The sequence below is a fragment of the Acartia tonsa genome, chromosome 13 (genome assembly GCF_053477335.1).
Source record: "Acartia tonsa isolate MP-2025a chromosome 13, ASM5347733v1, whole genome shotgun sequence".
Lineage (NCBI taxonomy): Eukaryota > Metazoa > Arthropoda > Copepoda > Calanoida > Acartiidae > Acartia > Acartia tonsa.
In genome coordinates this window covers 24,155,525-24,173,722 of record NC_137272.1, presented here as the reverse complement: position 1 = coordinate 24,173,722, position 18,198 = coordinate 24,155,525, and the positions used below count along the sequence as shown (strand labels likewise).

The 18,198-nt window shown below is 29.8% G+C and overlaps 3 protein-coding genes across 4 annotated transcripts; all 3 read right to left on the bottom strand.

The window, feature by feature from the left end:
- Positions 1-268: 268 nt before the first annotated feature.
- LOC145335001 (nose resistant to fluoxetine protein 6-like) lies at positions 269-5,482 on the bottom strand. Its single transcript, XM_080180658.1, has 8 exons — positions 4,819-5,482; positions 4,085-4,142; positions 3,622-3,703; positions 2,830-3,465; positions 2,343-2,685; positions 2,080-2,211; positions 1,701-1,878; positions 269-1,538 (listed from the first exon to the last, which is right to left on the bottom strand). The coding sequence occupies exons 1-8, from the start codon at positions 4,878-4,880 to the stop codon at positions 411-413; spliced, it is 2,619 nt and encodes an 872-aa protein (XP_080036784.1). The 5' UTR covers positions 4,881-5,482; the 3' UTR covers positions 269-410.
- A 966-nt stretch (positions 5,483-6,448) lies between these two features.
- LOC145303977 (uncharacterized) lies at positions 6,449-12,756 on the bottom strand. Of its 2 annotated transcripts, XM_080145691.1 has the most exons (5): positions 12,606-12,756; positions 11,776-11,796; positions 9,552-9,648; positions 9,222-9,279; positions 6,449-9,057 (listed from the first exon to the last, which is right to left on the bottom strand). In XM_080145691.1, exons 1-5 carry the CDS (start codon positions 12,745-12,747, stop codon positions 8,782-8,784), a joined length of 594 nt encoding a protein of 197 aa, XP_080001817.1. In that variant the 5' UTR covers positions 12,748-12,756; the 3' UTR covers positions 6,449-8,781. The 2 variants fall into 2 exon arrangements, with proteins under 2 accessions (XP_080001817.1, XP_080001818.1); XM_080145692.1 differs by lacking the exon at positions 11,776-11,796.
- Positions 12,757-13,152: 396 nt separating this feature from the next.
- Positions 13,153-17,930, bottom strand: LOC145303839 (uncharacterized). Its single transcript, XM_080145477.1, has 6 exons — positions 17,819-17,930; positions 17,365-17,648; positions 15,530-15,723; positions 14,139-14,353; positions 13,729-13,861; positions 13,153-13,313 (listed from the first exon to the last, which is right to left on the bottom strand). The coding sequence occupies exons 2-6, from the start codon at positions 17,619-17,621 to the stop codon at positions 13,168-13,170; spliced, it is 945 nt and encodes a 314-aa protein (XP_080001603.1). The 5' UTR covers positions 17,622-17,648; positions 17,819-17,930; the 3' UTR covers positions 13,153-13,167.
- Between the last annotated feature and the right edge of the window lie 268 nt (positions 17,931-18,198).

The window sequence follows — 18,198 nt, the reverse complement described above, 5'->3', positions numbered from 1 at the left end:
TCTAACACTATTTAAAGTCTTAATGTTTGTTTGTTCTTCCATGTGATCTAAATACTTCGCTTTTATGGATTTTGTCATCATTGTTGGTACATAATAACTTATTAAGTTAGATTTGTAACGTATGTAGTAAAGTTTGTTATATAATGTTTTATAAGTAAAAATAAATGATTTCAAAAGATATATAGATACATGTTAAATATCATCATATTTTCATTTATTCTAGACAGTAAAAAATTTAAACATTGAACAGAAATAATTCTTTTTAAAATTGTAGGATAAGAAGTTATTTTATTTTTAGTTATCAGTAAAATACAATCATTAAAATGTCAAAAGTGATTTAAGCTGAAATTACAAATTTGTTGTAAACTTTACAAATAACACATTTTATTACAATTAGTTAGTCATATAAATCAAGGTAAATCTATATTTTTGGATACACTTGCCTCATTTGTTATGATTGTTTCTTTCATTACACTATCATAAGCAGGAGGTTTTGATTCTTTCGATTCTTCTGAACAATGGGATGAAAGTTCTGATCCTTTGTCTATGGAATTTTTCTCAGTTTTGCCAACTTTGATGATTTCTACTGGTTGAGGTTTTGTCTGAGGAAATGCCCCCCTCATCCCATTATTACCTGGCTTATTGATGAGAGCTTTGATAATTGACTCAACTAATATCTTTTCGGCTTTTGTGAATGGTATCTCAAAGATTAGAGTCAACATTGAAGCTAACACCAGTGAGATGAACAATATTGCAAGGAAGTACCAGGTCGTTGAAAAGTATTCGAAATCATTGGGGAACGAGGATAGAACAGAGCTTCCAAACATGATGACAATGTTAATATGAATAAGATATGCACAGAAGGTTAGTCTTGAAAGAGGAGCAAAGCCAGACCAGGAAAGAAATTCTCCAATAATTCCTCCATGACCTTTAGAGCAGGAAAAGATGACCCAAGACATAGCTCCATTCCACATTATTCTTTGAAAGGTGTTGTACAAGGTGGCATTTAATAGAGAGATTTTATGCGTTTGTCTTGAATTGTGGATTCCATATACAACAGTGAAAGCTGCCAAGAAAGATATAATCCAAGAGATTATATTTACAAACCAAGGAATCTTAACAGACTTTCCTCTTAAATGATGCAGAACATATCCCAAGAATATTCCAATCAGATAGGCTTGATATCTTCCCCAGGGTGCATAATACATTTCCACTCTGTAGGTGTAATCTGTTTCAAGATCTGGAAAGTTCATATTTTTGATTGGTGGTAATTTAGATGTAAATGAAATGTAGAACACCACAAATGTTGAAATTGCTAGAGTAAGGATCCAATATAAGGTTGACCATACATGTTTTCCATTTTTAGACAAAAAGTACAGAGGATAGATAACTATGGGAGAAAAGATATGAAACATCATATCATCAACCAAGTACCAGCTCACTGCCATACAGCTACCTCCTTCCTCTACATCATACTTCTCCTTGTCTATCAGTGTGTGGATGTACAATAAGTGTGCCCACCACCAAGTTCTACACCCCTGAAAAGTAGCAGTATGAATATCAAAACAATAACCAAGACTCATATATTAATAATTATACCGCCATCATAAATTAAGATTAACACAGTTTGAACAAACAGTGGACTGTGTTGGAGAAAATTCAGAAAGGAACTGTGTCATTATTTTATGTTGATAAATTACCTGTGACTCTCTGATTATGGTGTCCCATCCAGGTCCATAATACACATATGGCAGTATTGATATGATTATACCCATGACCAGGAAGTAAGGAATAGTGATTCTCAAATATCTGTGCACATAGTACAGGATAAAGGATATTGTGTGCTTTACTACATCATTACCAGCTCTTGTCAATTCTGCAAGTTTTATTTTCAGTAATAAAAATAAAGATTCTAAGTTATCCCAGAAAGGTTGAATAAAAGTTCTAAAAGAAAAAAAAGAATAAAAGAAAAAAGTTTACTAGACTAAGTTTAAGTGCATACAATGCAAAAATTTAAGGAAAGAAATTCTAGATTTATCTCTTGTAAGTTAATATTATTAGAATTTACTGAACATTCCTCTAAGAAATATGTAAGTAGTCAAGGCTCCCGACATTACAAAGAAAGTGTCCACAGATGGGTAGGCATTCACTATTACTTCAAGAGCTAGTGGGATTTGTCCATCAAAAATCTTTGTCAAGACTCCAGAATTTCTAATAAGAAATAAATATATGTAAATTGTCTAATGAATAGGAAATGAGTGTTTAACAATTTTAATTCTGATGGAAATATTTATTTCTAGTGTAAAATCTACTTATTAATGTTTACTTTTATTTTTACTAACCTATTTGCACCAAAGAATGTAATGAAGAAGCTGTGTCCGAGAACAACCCAGGTCATACTAAAGAATCTCATGCCATTCATGCAGTCAAGATGATCTTTTGAGGTTGATTCTGTCGACAACAGATTTTTACCATTTGTATACAATGAAAAGCTTTGGAACATTTTTGTTAAGAAAGAAGTACTTTTGGTCTTGGTTACAAAAATTTGGACAAGATCAAGACAAGTTCCAATTATTAGCAAGATAACAATGATGATATAGATGGTGTAGAATAGGAAAAACCAGAAAGGGGGTACATCAGGGGTTCCTTGTGGGTTGTCAACATTGTAACAGGCGGATGCAGAAACTAAAAAGATTAACAAGTTATTATAAGATTGACAAGGAATTTATAAGAATACTTTGTTGCTTCATAAAAAAATTTGAAAATTGCATTTAATGGTGACAATGCTAAAGAAATTTATAGAAGAATTAATTAATTAAACTTTGTTACCTTTAAGGTCTGTTTTTGATGTAAGTTGATTGTAATTCTCACAAATATCATGCAATGAGCATTGTTTTGGGTAACACATTCCAATTTCAGGTTTAGCGATTGAACTGTAGATTGCCATTCCCTCAATTACAATCATTTCTGTTAGGTCATCTGTCAGTGTTTGGTCTAGATTGTAGCTAGTTAAATAAGAATTTATCATTTTTGAGTCAAATAGTTTGATTTTGATTGTACTGTTGGAAGGTTCAGAATTTGTGTGACTCTTTTTGTATTGCCTTGAAATATGCCCTAACATTGCAATATTCTCTATAGTAACATCCTCAACTAATGATCTCAAATTACCAATTTCTCTTCCTCCAAAATCAATATTAGGACCTTTAAGCCTAATGGTGCAATATTGAGTTTTTGATTCTAGTTCCTTTGTATAACATTCTTCTTGGCTTCCTGGATTATTAGAATAGCCCATGGGTATCATTAATGTGATTTCATGAGGTATTCCAGCTGGGAGAAGATCACAACTATAGTTGTTTTGTTCTAGCAAAGTACAAAGGTTGATTGACACATCTTGAGTGTCTGAGAGAAATCCTTCCATAGGAACTCTTCCATCTGAATCTACCATGTAGAGAAGGTCAGGTATACCTGAAATTGAAATGAAATAGAGGAAAATTTAATTATGATGATTAAACGTAAGTTTATGGTCTAAATATTTTCTTTGGTCCTATTATATAAAATCATATTATAATAAATAAAATTTTTGTTAAACTAGTTTAGTAAAAATTCTATGTAAACAACAACCTGATTCTATTGCACCATTCCAGGAAAGTAAGTTGTTGATTAATTGATTGCTGGCATCTTCACATTCAAGACTGATGTTCCCCTATCAAGAAAACCTTATAAATTTAAAATGTAATATGTAATCTATATTAGCTGTTGAGGATTTATGGTTGGCTTTTGTAAATTTTTTGAAAATTTTGAGAGAAAAAAATGGAAAAACACTGAAAATAAGAACACTTTAGTTTATTTTACTGATTTTAAGATTGTCATTAGCATATACAGAAGAAACGAATTTCTAACTGGTAGGGAGTGGTCTTGTACTTGAAGATTATCAATTCATATTTAAACAACATTGTTATTAGTTAGAATAAAACTATTTTAAATAAGTAGTTTTGAGTAACTATGATTAAGAAAATGCAAAGGTTTGATAAAAAGATAAGTTTTTTTTGCTTCTTAGGCCTTTTAAACTTTCAAAGAAATTTACCTTAGTTGGTGTAACCCAGGCAAGTATATCTTTATCCAAAGGTGGCAGTTGAGACTCACTAGAAATATAGTCAATTTTTGCTATCCTTATAATAAAGTAGCAGGATGTCTGTCTGTCTGTTTGTTCTAAAGGATCTCAGTTACCGCTGAACCGATATGATTCTCCTTTACATGGTAGCTTCTCGTAGGCCCAAGGAAGGTTTATAACTATTTTTGGGGAGGGTACCAGCCATCATTCCAAGAAAAAATTCAAAATCACCCTGCACCCAAAAAAGGAAGCTAGTAAAAACGGCTGACTCAGATCATGACGTCAAATAAAATTAACCAATGAGAGGCCAGTATACACTGTAATTGACCAATGGTAAAATTTATTGTGTGGGGAGGAAGTCACTTTAAATTTTAGTTATTAAAAGAAAAAAAATTGTTGGGTTTTTTCCAAAGGCGATTTCTCCTAAATGCGGATTTACTCTTCCTCAAAATAGTTACAAACATTCCAGGGATCCATGAAAAGGTTAGACGAATTGGAAAGGAGATCACATACAGTTCAGTAATAATCGAAATCTTAAGTTTTAGACAAAAAAAAACTTAACTGCCTTATATAACAAGAGTAAGGCTTAGAAAAACCTAACTTGTAGGCTTGACTATTTCTTCATTGACCTAAACTAACATCAGAATGTTTAAATTTAAATTTTTATATTCTTTGATCATCATTGCTGCAATTTAAATAATTCTTACCTTTTATGAAGTAGCACCAAAAAGAATAAAATTTTAGAACATACTAATCTGATTTCTAGCATTTTATCTACATAAATATTAATTAGTATCTGATTATATTAATTATTAGAGAAAAGATTTCTGGCGTCTATTAGTGAAACTGGTGGTCCTACAACTCATAATACATTATTCAAACTATATTACAACCTAACTGGTAAACACAGCCACCCTAAGCTTAAATCAGCCTCAGTTGCCCTCACCAATCGGCTTCAGTAGCTGTAGTCGCAGTTATACATATTCAAACATATTAGATAAAACTGAAGCAGCTAACAGCGCAGATTGGAGGAAGAATCAGTCACCCTCGGTCACATTCTGTACTGTTAGCGACTCTCATCCTCAGTCATCTTAAGCTATTCTTAGCCTCAACCCCCATCAGCTCTCAAACTATTAAATTTAAATTCATCAATCTTTACCCTTACTGGTCTAAGTCCCGCCAGCCGCAGCCACCCAAAGCCGACACCGATCCATGCCTGTTACCCAATCAACAAATAAATGCTTAAAACATAAGATAATTCTATTTTGTATATCCTAACAATTTAAAAATCAATGAAAAAAATCATTATTTTCTAAAATTTTTATTTTCAAGAATAAATTTACTAACTTTTTCAACCTATTTTTTCAAACTGAGGAATATGAAATGAATTTATCATGAATTATAAGTACAGACAGATAACTTCTTGGAAGTGAACATACTCTTTACTTAAGATATGACTGTTTGACTGTCACAATTCTGTAAAAAAAATTCAAATTCATTATTTGTTAACGAACTTTAAGGTACAGGGCAAATGCAAAAATTGTGGGTCAAGGTATTCCTGCTACGGTCGCTATTATTGTTACGCGCCTGACCTAGCAGTAGTAGATACCATTCAAGTTTCTATAGTATAGTTCAAACGCGATAAGGATCCCTTTAAACAATTCTTTCTATTAATTCCGGGGTCTAATTTTGCATATTATTTTACTTGTAAATTATGATAAGCCACCCATCAATGTCTAATTGTTTAGCGTCATACAAAAAGCAAATATTACAATAAGTACCTACTCTAAGAAGGAAAAAAGTACTATTACACAATTACAGGGTCCCCTTGAATAAAACAATTCCTTTAGTTTCATTTCCATAAAAATGTTTAGTTGAGAATTATCAAGACTTAATTTTAAAAGCAAGACTTTTCTATAATCAGGAGCGTTCCGTCCGTCCCAAACAGATGGCTCTTGTTATTGGCCTAGAAATGTTAGAATTGTCCTGTAACTCTCAAACTATATAATGATTCCTATAACAGGTAGATACGATTTAAGAAGCGTAGCAACTCCATATAAAACATTTTGATTTTAAACTTTTTTGACACCAATTTTTATAGAATTATCCAAAAGTCCTTTTTTGCAAGAAATTTATGTACAATTTTGTTCAAACTCACAAATTAATGTTCTGCATACCATTAACACTCTTCAAGATTTATTGTCCGTTTGTCCTTTCTTCCGATTTTAGAGCTTCGCTTTTATGAATGTTGTCATCCTTGTTTCTTGTTCAATTACATGGAAATTATTTATCCGTTTTCAAGTCGTGACCTTTTTTAAAGGAATTGAATGGGATAAAGATATTTAAAGATTTATTTAATATTGCATTATTTAGCAGAAAAATTATTTAACAGCACTTATATTATGTATATCATAGAGCTCCAATATATTATATATAAGATAAACTTTAACATTTAAACTTTAAAATAAATATCTAACAAATAATAAATTGAAAATGATTAACAATAAGTTTGAGAAAATTTTATATAGATTGTGAGATTTTGTATTTGTTTAAAGTGAGATTTAACATTTTCAAAACTGAAACACAGGATTTTAATTTCAATTTTCTTTCATGTTTAGTTTATCTAAACAAAAAGATAAAAATGCATATCTCACCTCATCATTACTTTATATTGCATAGAATTATTTAATTTGTACGTTTAATTAACAAGAATAAATGGTTCCAAGAAGCAAGAGCCACAATTTAAGTGTGTTCAATAAAATATAACAAAATATTAAAATTTCTAAACATCATTTTCAATATAAATAGTAAAAAATAGGGATTTAAAAAAAGATAATGGTTGTATAAATATGTAAAATTATGGCTCCAACTTCTTTTTAAAACCCGCATATCAAAAGAACCTCGTTTATTTATAATCACTTGAACATTTAGTAAAATTTAATAAAATATTTCAAGCAGTACTGAGATCTATACATAGAAGTTTTATATATTGCTACTCTATCTATAATATAAATAATATCTAATATCACAAAATTAGTTGGTATATCATATCACTATAAAAGATGCTTAAATTATCATAAAATAACATCCAAAGTCAAATGATAAATTAACAAGAAATAATATTAAAAATCAGGAATTTAAAGAGCTAGAATTTCATTCATCATATCAAGAAAATAAATAAAGTATAAATATTTAAGAAAATAAAATAATTAAGGTGGAAAAAATATCATTAAAAATTTTAGTTTTCAGCGGGAAGGAACAAGTAGATAAAATTTATGTGCTTTTTTGCTAATTTTGAACTTGCAAAGAAATTAATTTTATTACAATTTTTGCATTTCATTAAAATAAAACTTCGTAATATTTGAAATTTAAATGGATTCTATACTATTACTATAAAACCACTGTACTAAAGGGCAGTTGCATGCTTAATATTGTGAAATATCTATTTTCATATAAGGGTTGATAAGTTGTGAATATCTTTGAAAAATTTCTGAAAAGGCATTTGTTGATATTGTTGTATGAAATAATTTAAAGATAAAAAATGAGGAGATGAAAAAGATTTTCTAAAAATTGTTTTAGGTCAAAATATTATCAGAAATAGAAGAGTTAGAATATGCTCTTTGCAAAAAGGACATGTTTGTATAAAAGACAATGATAAAATAAAAAATCCTGATTTAATTTCTATATTTTTAAAAAACCGGAAATAATTTATAATTGGTCTAAAGTTGCAATAAAACTTTGATTTATTCAAATCTATTACAAATATCTATTTACATTATTTTTTTTAATTTAGTCCTGAAATCAATTAAAATTAGTATGATCTGCTATACTTATTAAATTTATTTTGAAATGACAAATCTTAAAGAGTTAAGAAAAGTCCTTTGATTTATCACCAAATTGACTAAAAAATAAAAGCTGATAATTTTCTTGCTCTATTGCTCAGCCTTTCTTGTCCGATATGGTTGAGAAAATTTGAATCACTTAAAATATAATAATATCATTAATCTAGATTATATTCACTATCACTGTTGAATTTCTATTATTTGTGTAAAAATAATTATGGGGCACTTTTATATAGAGAATATCAGTTCAAAATAGTTAAATTTATTCTAAATTTAAATATTTAATCTCACTGAGCATTTTTGCAATCTTTTATTGGTATTTTTAATTTGTATCTTTATTACCACAATTCACTCATAATCAGAAACAAAGGGAAGAATGAAATCTAGGAAGACTATAATAATATTTTGCTTAGCAGGATTGAAATATTTTTGTTTTGTTTATCACTGTACTTATATTTTTGTTGAATTATTGCACAGATTAAATATTATGTTCTTGCATTTACTTAAAACAATTTACAATTTATATTCATCATCAAAATATCACTTCATTTATACTATCATAGAATAATGCGAAAAAATTGTGTCTTATATTCATAATCTAAAAATTTGGTTTGCAGAAAATGCTCTGTAGTGCAATATTTCTTGTTGGATTTGTTTAAATAAATTGTCACTAATTAATCTAATAATTTTGTCTGAATGGTAGAAATTAATTTGTGTATTATTCTTAAATAAAGTCTTGATTTTTATGTACCTCAATATTGTATGTACAATGGTAATAATTAATTTTTTAAATTTATGCTCATTTTTTTGTGAGGGATTTTAAAATTTTTATAGAACTTCCATAGCAGCAGCTTCTACAGTTTTATCAATATTCTGAAGACCCTCTCTGACTCCTTTGTCCACTATATCAACACCTTGCCTCACTCCTTTATCAACAATATCCACTCCTTGCCTCACTCCCTCATCAACCTTTTGTGCTTTTACTTTGATGCTCTCAATAAGTTCCTTATTCTCATCAAGAAGATCATTAACTCTCTTCTCCTGTTCTTTCTTGAATTTCTCAAGGAATTCTTTATTTTCATTGTACAAGCTTTCCATACGAGCCTAAAATATTTGTCCATAGATTAATTATATCTAATATTAGATGGACAAAATTAGAATAATAAAGTAATCAAAAAATAGCAAGAATTTAAAGAAAAGGTTGTGATTCAAGAGTTCGCGATTCCCTTATTTGTATGAAGATTTTGTATTATTTCAAAAAATGATACCTTAGTATCTTGTACCCTAGTAAACCATTCAGCATTTCTTACTCGTTCCTCTACAGTTCTGCAAAAATTACATAGTTTAGTTAATAGTTATGTAGAATAAAAACGTCACCCTCTTAGTTTCAAAACAGTTTTAATCCACTGCACATTGTGAAGTTTGCCCTATCACTTCATTGTTTTATTGACGTAACCTAAAAAAAGCAATATAAGTATGAAGGGGATGGGGTTATGAAAAATCCAATGGGGGGAAATAAAGAGTTGGCTTGATATAGAAACTTTGTAGAATTTTTATTAAAAACTTTGTAAAAACAAAAGAACTTCTCTAAAATATACCTCAGTTTTTCTAATAGTTCTTCATTTGTAACTCCGCAGAAATATTTGACTCTTTCATGAACATCTGCAAACTCATCACCAGGAGGGATAAGGTTACCTATATAAAATACAACGTTTTCAAATAAAAAAATATAATATTTCAACGAACAAATCTGTTTCTTATAGATTTTCAAAAACCTAATTTACATAATTGTAGAAAAAATAGCATTTATCAAGAATAATCACTTTCTAAAGTAGAAGAAGTCTAAAGTAGAAGAAGCAATTTCTTTTTAAAAATACATGATTAGATTGTATAAAACAAATTTATATAAATAAAGAGAGAAGTGCAGGGAGACAAGAAGATATGCTAATTAAAGAGAGAGTTAAAAGAGAGTTGTTATATTTTTGAAAGGACAGAGAAATTCTGTGTCAAGCATATCACTCAGTAGACAAACAGATTGGAACAGGTTACTTATAAGTACATTTGCAAGTGAAATTGCATGAGGAAAATCAAAATATAATGACAATGAAGTTATATAAAAATATCTAAAACAATTATTATCTTTGCACAAAATATAATTTCATAATGATTAATCTCAATCAAACTTTGTAGAAAAGATAATTTTGTTGTCTTAACAAAGTTTTTCAAGTAATTTGTTTACAAAATGAAATAAGTTTCACTGGGTCTTCTAATAAAATTTTAACAAATAGATTCAGCTCATCTAAACACATAATTTTTAAAACTGGAGAGAAACTATGTGATTAAGAACTATTTTTAGAAAACCTAATAAAAAATCCAAAAAAGGCCATAGTCAAAAGTAGGCTTTTAGTATTTAAAGATATAAAGTTGATTTACCAGAAAAACTATTATTTGTATTGAAATAAAATTAACTAATAAAACTGAAATTATTTGATTTTTATATATATTACCTTTAACTGCTTCTAAATTTAGGATTTATTGAAAGGAAGATACTCTTGGGGACTATTAAAAAGATCAGATATAGATTGTAGGAATTAATACCAATAAATGAAAATTCTCTTTAGATATAGAGTCTAGAAAACTCTTTAATTTTACCTGATATTTCATAAAAAAGCTTTTAAAAATCTACTGAATCTACTGCCAAAAAAATATTAAATAATTATGTATATGAAAAATGATTGTAATAATGATTTATGATTCATAATAGTTCAATTGATTAGTTCATTCACAAAGCCATTCAAAGCAAGCTTGAGTTAGAAAGCTTTGCAATCAGTAATATATTCATTAGCTTTAATATCTATATTTTTTTTTATTATATTAAATTAGTTATTGAGATAAAAACAGGCATCAATTGCTATTTAACCGCCTTTATGATAGAAAATAAAAGCAAAAACTATAGCTAAGTGTCCTTTATTGATTGATATAAAATTATTTCAAATTTTAAATGCGGAAAATTTAAAACTACTAAATGTTATGATTTTCAACAATGTGTATCATTTTACATAAAGAAAAGATCCTTTTTCCATTAAAATAACATTTTGTTGTTGTTGCAAATTTTCAAATGCGGAAAATTTAAAACTACTAAATGTTATGATTTTAAACAATGTGTATCATTTTACATAAAGAAAAGATCCTTTTTTCCATTAAAATAACATTTTGTTGTTGTTGCAAATTTTAAATTTTTATTGAATGATATAGATAAACTTTTGTCTTAGGCACATGTATATTGTATAATAAATCTGAAAATAAAGATTGGCACTATGGTACAGCAGTGCTGAATGTTTCTTACTTTAAAGTTTATGGCGCGAGGTCTTACATATGTAATTATAGATAAGCCTTAAATGATTCATGACAGCTCACAAATCTTAAAAGTCTTGAATTGAAAGTCATTTGATTGAAATAGGAATTATCTGCTAATTCTTATTCCTAATTAACCATTAATTAGGTCTTGTAATTAAAAATAAAAAAATTATAAAAAGTAACAGTTCGCATATGGTAAATTTTCTTTGTTTGAGTTATTATATATTCGAGAACATTTAAAACATTTTTCAATGTCATATGCAAGACCCCTTGCCAATAACTTTCATGAAGAAAAATTGAGCGCTGCTCTGAGAGGACAATCTATCAATCTATGATAGATATTAGTGAGACAAGGTGTATTTAAATTTTACAGCGTGGGGTGATGGGGGTAAACATGGGGTAATGGGACAGATTAGGGTGCAAATTAGCTCAAAGTTTTAACGATAGTTATTTTGATCAACATACCGGGCGAAGTTTGTCTAAATGCTTGAAGTAAAATAATATATTAATTTTACTCTTTTACTTCAGCAGAACTATATTTTGTTTATTCTTAATGAAGAAAAACTGTTCATTTTATCACAAATTGAAAAATATTTAAAACTCTCATAGAATATGCAAAACTTTGTTTTGAATTTATTTTCAATCCTTAGTATTTATGTTGGACAAATTCATATTTTTTACCTCTTTAGTTTTCAATGAAATACTGAGCAAAATTGTTAATTCTAAGAGGCCTAGGGTAATGTAGTGTTTATGCTCAGCTAGAACAACCCAAAAGAAAACAATTGTTTATTTTTACCTAAATGTGGTAAGATCAATAGGTAAGTTAGACAACATGTCCAATTCAATAAAACGGGGATTTTGCTTTAATAACTAATTAACTTTTTATTAAATTAGTATTTAAAAATTTTTAATTTTGTCTTTCTTTAAAATGTACACAAAAATGTTTTTGATGTTATTAGCAATAAAAATAATAAACAATTCAAACCAACAAATTTTCTAATGAATAAGTTATCTATTTTTATCTATATATTATTTCTCCTTTTTTCCCTAACTTTAAAATGAATTTATATCTCTTGATACATTATTTGTATATTTTTAATACAGCTAAAATTTTATATAAAAATTTGCCATATTTGCTCGTCTGTCCGTCCGCCCTTTGAAATTAATTAATATATTTTAGTATTTAAAGATGAAAGTAGTTCTGCAAAACTATTTGGATATTTGTCACTCAAAAGTCTGCATTACTTTTGGACATAAACCTTGTTATCCTCAAGAAATGGAGGTTAAAAACTTACTTTTGCTGTGTTCATACAATCTCTTGATATATTCATGTGTTTGTTGAAACTTTTCTAGCACCTCGGCATTTTTAGGGCCAAAGAATTCCCCTGTTCTCTCATAGGTTTCCTTGTGTTTATACAATAATTCTTCATTTTCCATGGCTAATTTCTCTCTGATTTTAGGCAACATTTTAAATGCATTGAAAAGATTAAATATATATTTATTATTAAAGTGTTCAAGACAACAGAATAGGACATAAATAGTCTTAGTTCTTATTATGTATTATTAGAGTCATTTATCATTGCCCTCTCTTGGGATCTTATATTTAAAAACTTTCTTAAAAGATAATGTTTGAAAATATGAAATAGATATTTAAAAATTTAGTCTAAGAGTTGACATAAAACCAATTTCTAAATCAACTTCTTCTTTTTTGCTTCTAGAAATAAATATTACTACAATCACCTTATTTAACAAATGTTTTGCTGATTTCACACAAAATCAGGAATTCATTTATTTACGCAAATCTTGAAGATTCTAAAAAATAATTCCTCATGGTAAAAATATAAATAAAATTTTAATTTAAAATGTCGCCTTCCTTCCACGTTGATCATTTCTGAATAGCCTAATAACATCTCTGTTAGGTACATATGGACCCTTGTCCTTGGGGGATGACAACTTCTCAAATATATTCATACTGTTGATTGAAAGGCGTCGCTGGAACCCTGTAGGCAGTGTCATATTCAAATAAATGACCTAAACCACATCTAGAGGACGAGTAGGATATAGAGGTTATATTATGGTGTATCTCTGAACTATGGTTATTAAAAGTAATCAGTAGAAACGCCTATTGATGACGAGACTGAGACTCGGACCTATCACCTCCCTAACAACCAGCATATTTAAGTTTATACATTCTTAGTAGCGATGCTACGCGTTAACTTATCGTGTCTGTATTTCTGTTCTAAGTATAGTGTTTCGCATGTTCAGCTAATTAGCTTTAAAAGTTTTTCTTCTCTTGGGTGTAATAGCAATTGTGTTAATCAAATGCTGCGTTACCAGAGGTGGTACAAGAAAGTTCTAAATCTGCTTTGCAGAAATTTTAAACACATAAAATGCAAATTATATTGAATATCAATCCTGGATTTTCATTTGGAGTATATTTATAAGGTCTGGCCCCACTCAAGCTCTGACTGAGCCTGTAAGCGCTGAGAAGATCTGATGTTATTGTTGCCATCTCTGGGGTAGTGATCTTTACTGTTCCATACCCTTTCACCTAAATTAAGAATTTGATAATCAAACTAGAAAGATAAGTTCCAATAATTCCTAGCAACTGTTTGAAATGGATTATCATATTGTTAGCAAGCATAAAATACCAATTTTGGAAGCTTTTGGAAAGATTTATGTCGACAATCAAACCATAAAATCATATTAAAAAAGAGACATTGAAAGAAAACCAAGACAGACAATAATTAAATGCTATTACCTCTGATTTTTTTGCTTGTTGTTTTAACTTTTTTCCTAAATAAGAAATACCCTCAACAACATTTTACCTTTATAATCTTTTCTTTATTTTGTTGCAGGGCACTGGTGCCTGGTCTCACTAACTTGACATCCTGCAGGTTTGCCTTGCTAATCCTATATGGTCTGGTCTGTTGTGCTCCCTGGTGGCCTCCTGGTACACCCCTACCATCTGTAGTTGGAGGCTTGCTAACAATTATCTTGGTCCCCTCTTTCACTGCTACAGGTTGGGTCATGGGTTTGGCTCCTAGAAATTTTAAATTTTTTTATTACCGCACAGCTGTTTTTAAACTGTTTTTGTCACTCAAAATGTGCTTAAATTAGATCTTTTATCAGTTATAATGATAACCAAATAAGGGGGTAATAACATGACAAAACTTTGTACATCCCCCAATAAAAACTGTAAACCAAAAAATTTTGGTAGAGAATTTCCACCCACCCCTCTACAAAAAACTAAATCGTTGCTTTCCCACAAAGTGCCGGTTGACCACTGATAACTCCCCCCGCTTATTTTTAAAATAAATTTGAAATAAAGGGGGAGAGGTATTTTTCCCCCTAAACATGCAAGCCTACAATATTTTTATATTTCATACACCATAATGTGATGTTTTATCCCTCTAACAAGTAAAGGTAAAATCTATATAAATTTTTCCCTTGAAGTAAAAATTTCTAGAATTAAAAACTTGCACTTTCTTGCTGCATAACTTCTTTTTTACATCTTCCATTATTTTTTATGCTTTGTATGTTGCTTGTATTATATGTAATACACGAGAAACATAAAAAGAATATCCATTTGTTTTGTTAATAAATCATATATAGCAATGGATATAATATTACTTGGATCTTACACCAGATTTTCATTTTCTATAATAAAGTGAACTTTGTAGCGGGCTAAAATAACGATCTCCCCCATTCCCTCCTTTCCTACTGGATAAACGGCCCGACTAATAAAAGCATTTGCAACCTAAATTGACGAAAATTTTTCTCCTGTCATAATATCCACGTAATTTCTAAATCCATTTAATATCATGTTATGTTAATGATATAGTATACAGACTAATTATCTTTTTATATTTATTTGTATTATCATTATAATTCTGCATAATCTCTCTTTTTATTTGTTTTTGGGGCTCAGCAATGAAAAATTTAATAAACAAGGATGACACTATACATAAAAGTGTTTAACATTTAGCGCTACTTGTAGGTTTGAACAAAAATTTCATATAAATCTTAAAATTATTTGAAATGAGGATGTCTAATATGGATTGACAGGAATCCTCTCCTACGAAAATATTTAAGAACCTTCCCTTTACCTGTAGAAAGCTTCACTGTAAATAATAACAATAACAGTAAAGCGGTTTGCAAAATCTTACACACACACATACATACTGTTACTTTTTAAATCAAAATTTCGATTATTTACCTGCGCCTGGTAAAGTTGGATTAGCCGCCCCATAAGCTGACGGCGGTAGAGGTCTGGGCGATGGTGGTCCTCCCGCTGCCCCCATGTAATACTGAGGGCGGAAATGTGGCGGTCGGAGGGGCGAGAACTGTCCAGAGCAACGCAGCTTGCGGAGAGGAGATCTGGGCGGTGCTATTGGTCCCAAACGTGAATATCTAAAAAACAGTAATGATTAAAACATCCATTAAAGCGAAGACAACAATATCAGTACTAGCGTATTTATTATGATTATGAAGTATATACAGTATTTTTTGAAAACTTTTAAAAGTAATTTTACCCCACTTACATTAAATTATCAATAGCTTATTTTCTTCGATTTTTAAGACAATTTCAAAATCCACGACTAAAAGATAAAAAAATCTTTTTATTATGTTGTGACAAACACAACGTCATGGCACCCCAACCTGCTTTTTCTCCAGACCAGTAAAAAATTTGGCCAATTTCGAGGTTTTTGCTAGAATGGCTGTAAAACGAATTAAAGTTGAGATCTAGAGCTAAAAATCAATACAGATACTATTTGGCATATTAATATTTGTAGGATATATCTCAACCAGGGAGGGAGTATTGGCCCCCCAAAGTCGGATACGAAAAAAAACAATTTTTGAGATTTTGGGTCAAAATTTTGTCCCAACGTTTTTTTTGGTTCTAATATGAACCAGTATAGTCCGCCAACACCAAAATACATTTGGAAGTGGTTTTGGACGTCGAGAACTAACTGATTTTTTAGATGCTGACATCTAAGTTTTAAATATTATATTTCATTGTACTTTTTAAATAAAAACTGAAATAATTTTTTGTTGCTCCCTTAACTACCTTATAAAGGAAGAAAATAAGCCATGAATCATTAAATTATGAATACTATACTAAGTAGGGTAAAGTTGCCTTCAAAAAAGTTTTCATAAAAAAAACATACTGTATATGTAGTCTTTTACATGTAACTTGCCGCTTTCCAATTTTCATGATAAAATATAACAATCAATGCTAAAAAATCAATTAAACTTACTTTTGATTGTGTATACTATAATTTGTTTTGATATTTAGCATTAGAGAAAAATATATCTGAGGTAAAGTAGTTTTCTCTAACTACAGTTAATGATTTAGGTCTGAAGAAATGATTTTTGATACAAAAGAAAACTTCTGTTTATTATAAGAGAATAGTAACAAGGGTATTAACAGTCATTCAGGTAGTGCAGGACAGAAATCTAGTTTCAACTGTAGCCTTAAAGAAGGGCATAAGAAAAAATATTTAGATATATCATCACTAATAAGAAGAATTCTTACTTCAAAATTTATATGTTTATCTTTGATGGCAGAATTAAAAATTAAACTTGCCATATAAAATCAAATGTTCTCTATATCATAATCATAAAATACAAAATATCTCCAAACAATTACGACAAACCAAAAGGCCCTTTAATTGCAGCTGAACAATTACACGTTTCTTCCATAGCCATACAGACGGAAACTACAGACAAAAAGTGATTTTAGAGTAGCTATGCTGCTAAAAATAAGATAAGAACCCATTCTCAGTTTTATAAATGAATCTTCCACAAGCAAAAAGAAAAATCATCATTATATCTTTTCATTTTAGAATTCTCAAATATTTTAGTTACAATCTTGGTATAAAAAAAACAGAAAACTAAATTCATGCCTTTTGTTTTAATTTTATCATTTTTGTGTAGATTAATTGAAGTTATAATGTCCTCTCCCCAATAATGTTTAAGGATGAGGAAGGGGAAGATAAAGTTGCTCCCTCCCCATTTAGAATTATCCCAGAAAATATTTCATATTCATACCTTTGGTTCTGAATAGGTGAAGGAGTCAGCATCCGAGGCCTGTTACCCATATTCATTCGGTATGCTGTCGGAGGCAAATGACGGGGCGTCACCCGAATCAATCCAGCGGTTGGACTTGGCATGCGGTAGAACATTGGCATGTGGCGAAGTGGCGGACTCATTCTTGCGCCATTGGGTGGCCCTTTGGGTCCGCCGACACGGATTCTACCACTTTGTATAAGATGCATTGGGGGATATGGGGATCTTGGGCGGATCATTCGGGGTGGTAGTGGTCCCTTCGTTACCTACGCAAATAATACAACTAGAACAGGCGGCTAATATTATGGAAAATCTTTATTTCCCACTGAAATAAGTATTTTCTAAGGCATATTTGTTTCCAAATGATTTACTTTGAATCCCTGAGGCCAAGAAAAAAGATTGTATCTTACAATCATCTATACAATATATTTAATACCTTTAATGCTGGATTAATTGCTTTATCTTCTGGGTCCCATGTTCCTCCAACACTTGATTTTAATATCAGAGGCCTTACATCACAGCTTAATTATTAATAAACAATAAAATTTTAAGTAGTGCAACTACCTTACAACTTATAAATACATTACAGGAGTCAGGATTAAAATTTGTTGATCGTTGCGCTAATCTGCAACTAAGGATAGGGTCATTATGTAAAACGAAACAGCAATCTAATTAACACACAATGAACTAACACCTTACAAACAACGAACCCTTTAATTGCACGACTATTGTCTAGAGGTAAAAAATAACTGTCCATGGGTTGCACCTATTTATGAGCAAAGGAATTCCTACTATTGATGTCAATGCCAGTCTTAA

Coding starts and splice junctions, on each gene's coding strand:
- LOC145335001 (XM_080180658.1), bottom strand. CDS start 4,880: ATGCTAGAAATCAGATTAGTATGTTCTAAAATTTTATTCTTTTTGGTG. Junction 4,143..4,818: donor TTGGTGCTACTTCATAAAAG/GTAAGAATTATT, acceptor CTATATTTCTAG/TGAGTCTCAACTGCCACCTT. Junction 2,212..2,342: donor ACATTCTTTGGTGCAAATAG/GTTAGTAAAAAT, acceptor ATTTCTTATTAG/AAATTCTGGAGTCTTGACAA.
- LOC145303977 (XM_080145691.1), bottom strand. CDS start 12,747: ATGGAAAATGAAGAATTATTGTATAAACACAAGGAAACCTATGAGAGA. Junction 11,797..12,605: donor ATTGTATGAACACAGCAAAA/GTAAGTTTTTAA, acceptor TTTTACTTCAAG/CATTTAGACAAACTTCGCCC. Junction 9,280..9,551: donor GAACTATTAGAAAAACTGAG/GTATATTTTAGA, acceptor TAATTTTTGCAG/AACTGTAGAGGAACGAGTAA.
- LOC145303839 (XM_080145477.1), bottom strand. CDS start 17,621: ATGATCCGCCCAAGATCCCCATATCCCCCAATGCATCTTATACAAAGT. Junction 15,724..17,364: donor TCACCTATTCAGAACCAAAG/GTATGAATATGA, acceptor ACTGTTTTTTAG/ATATTCACGTTTGGGACCAA. Junction 13,314..13,728: donor ATATACTCCAAATGAAAATC/CAGGATTGATAT, acceptor TGACACTGCCTA/CAGGGTTCCAGCGACGCCTT.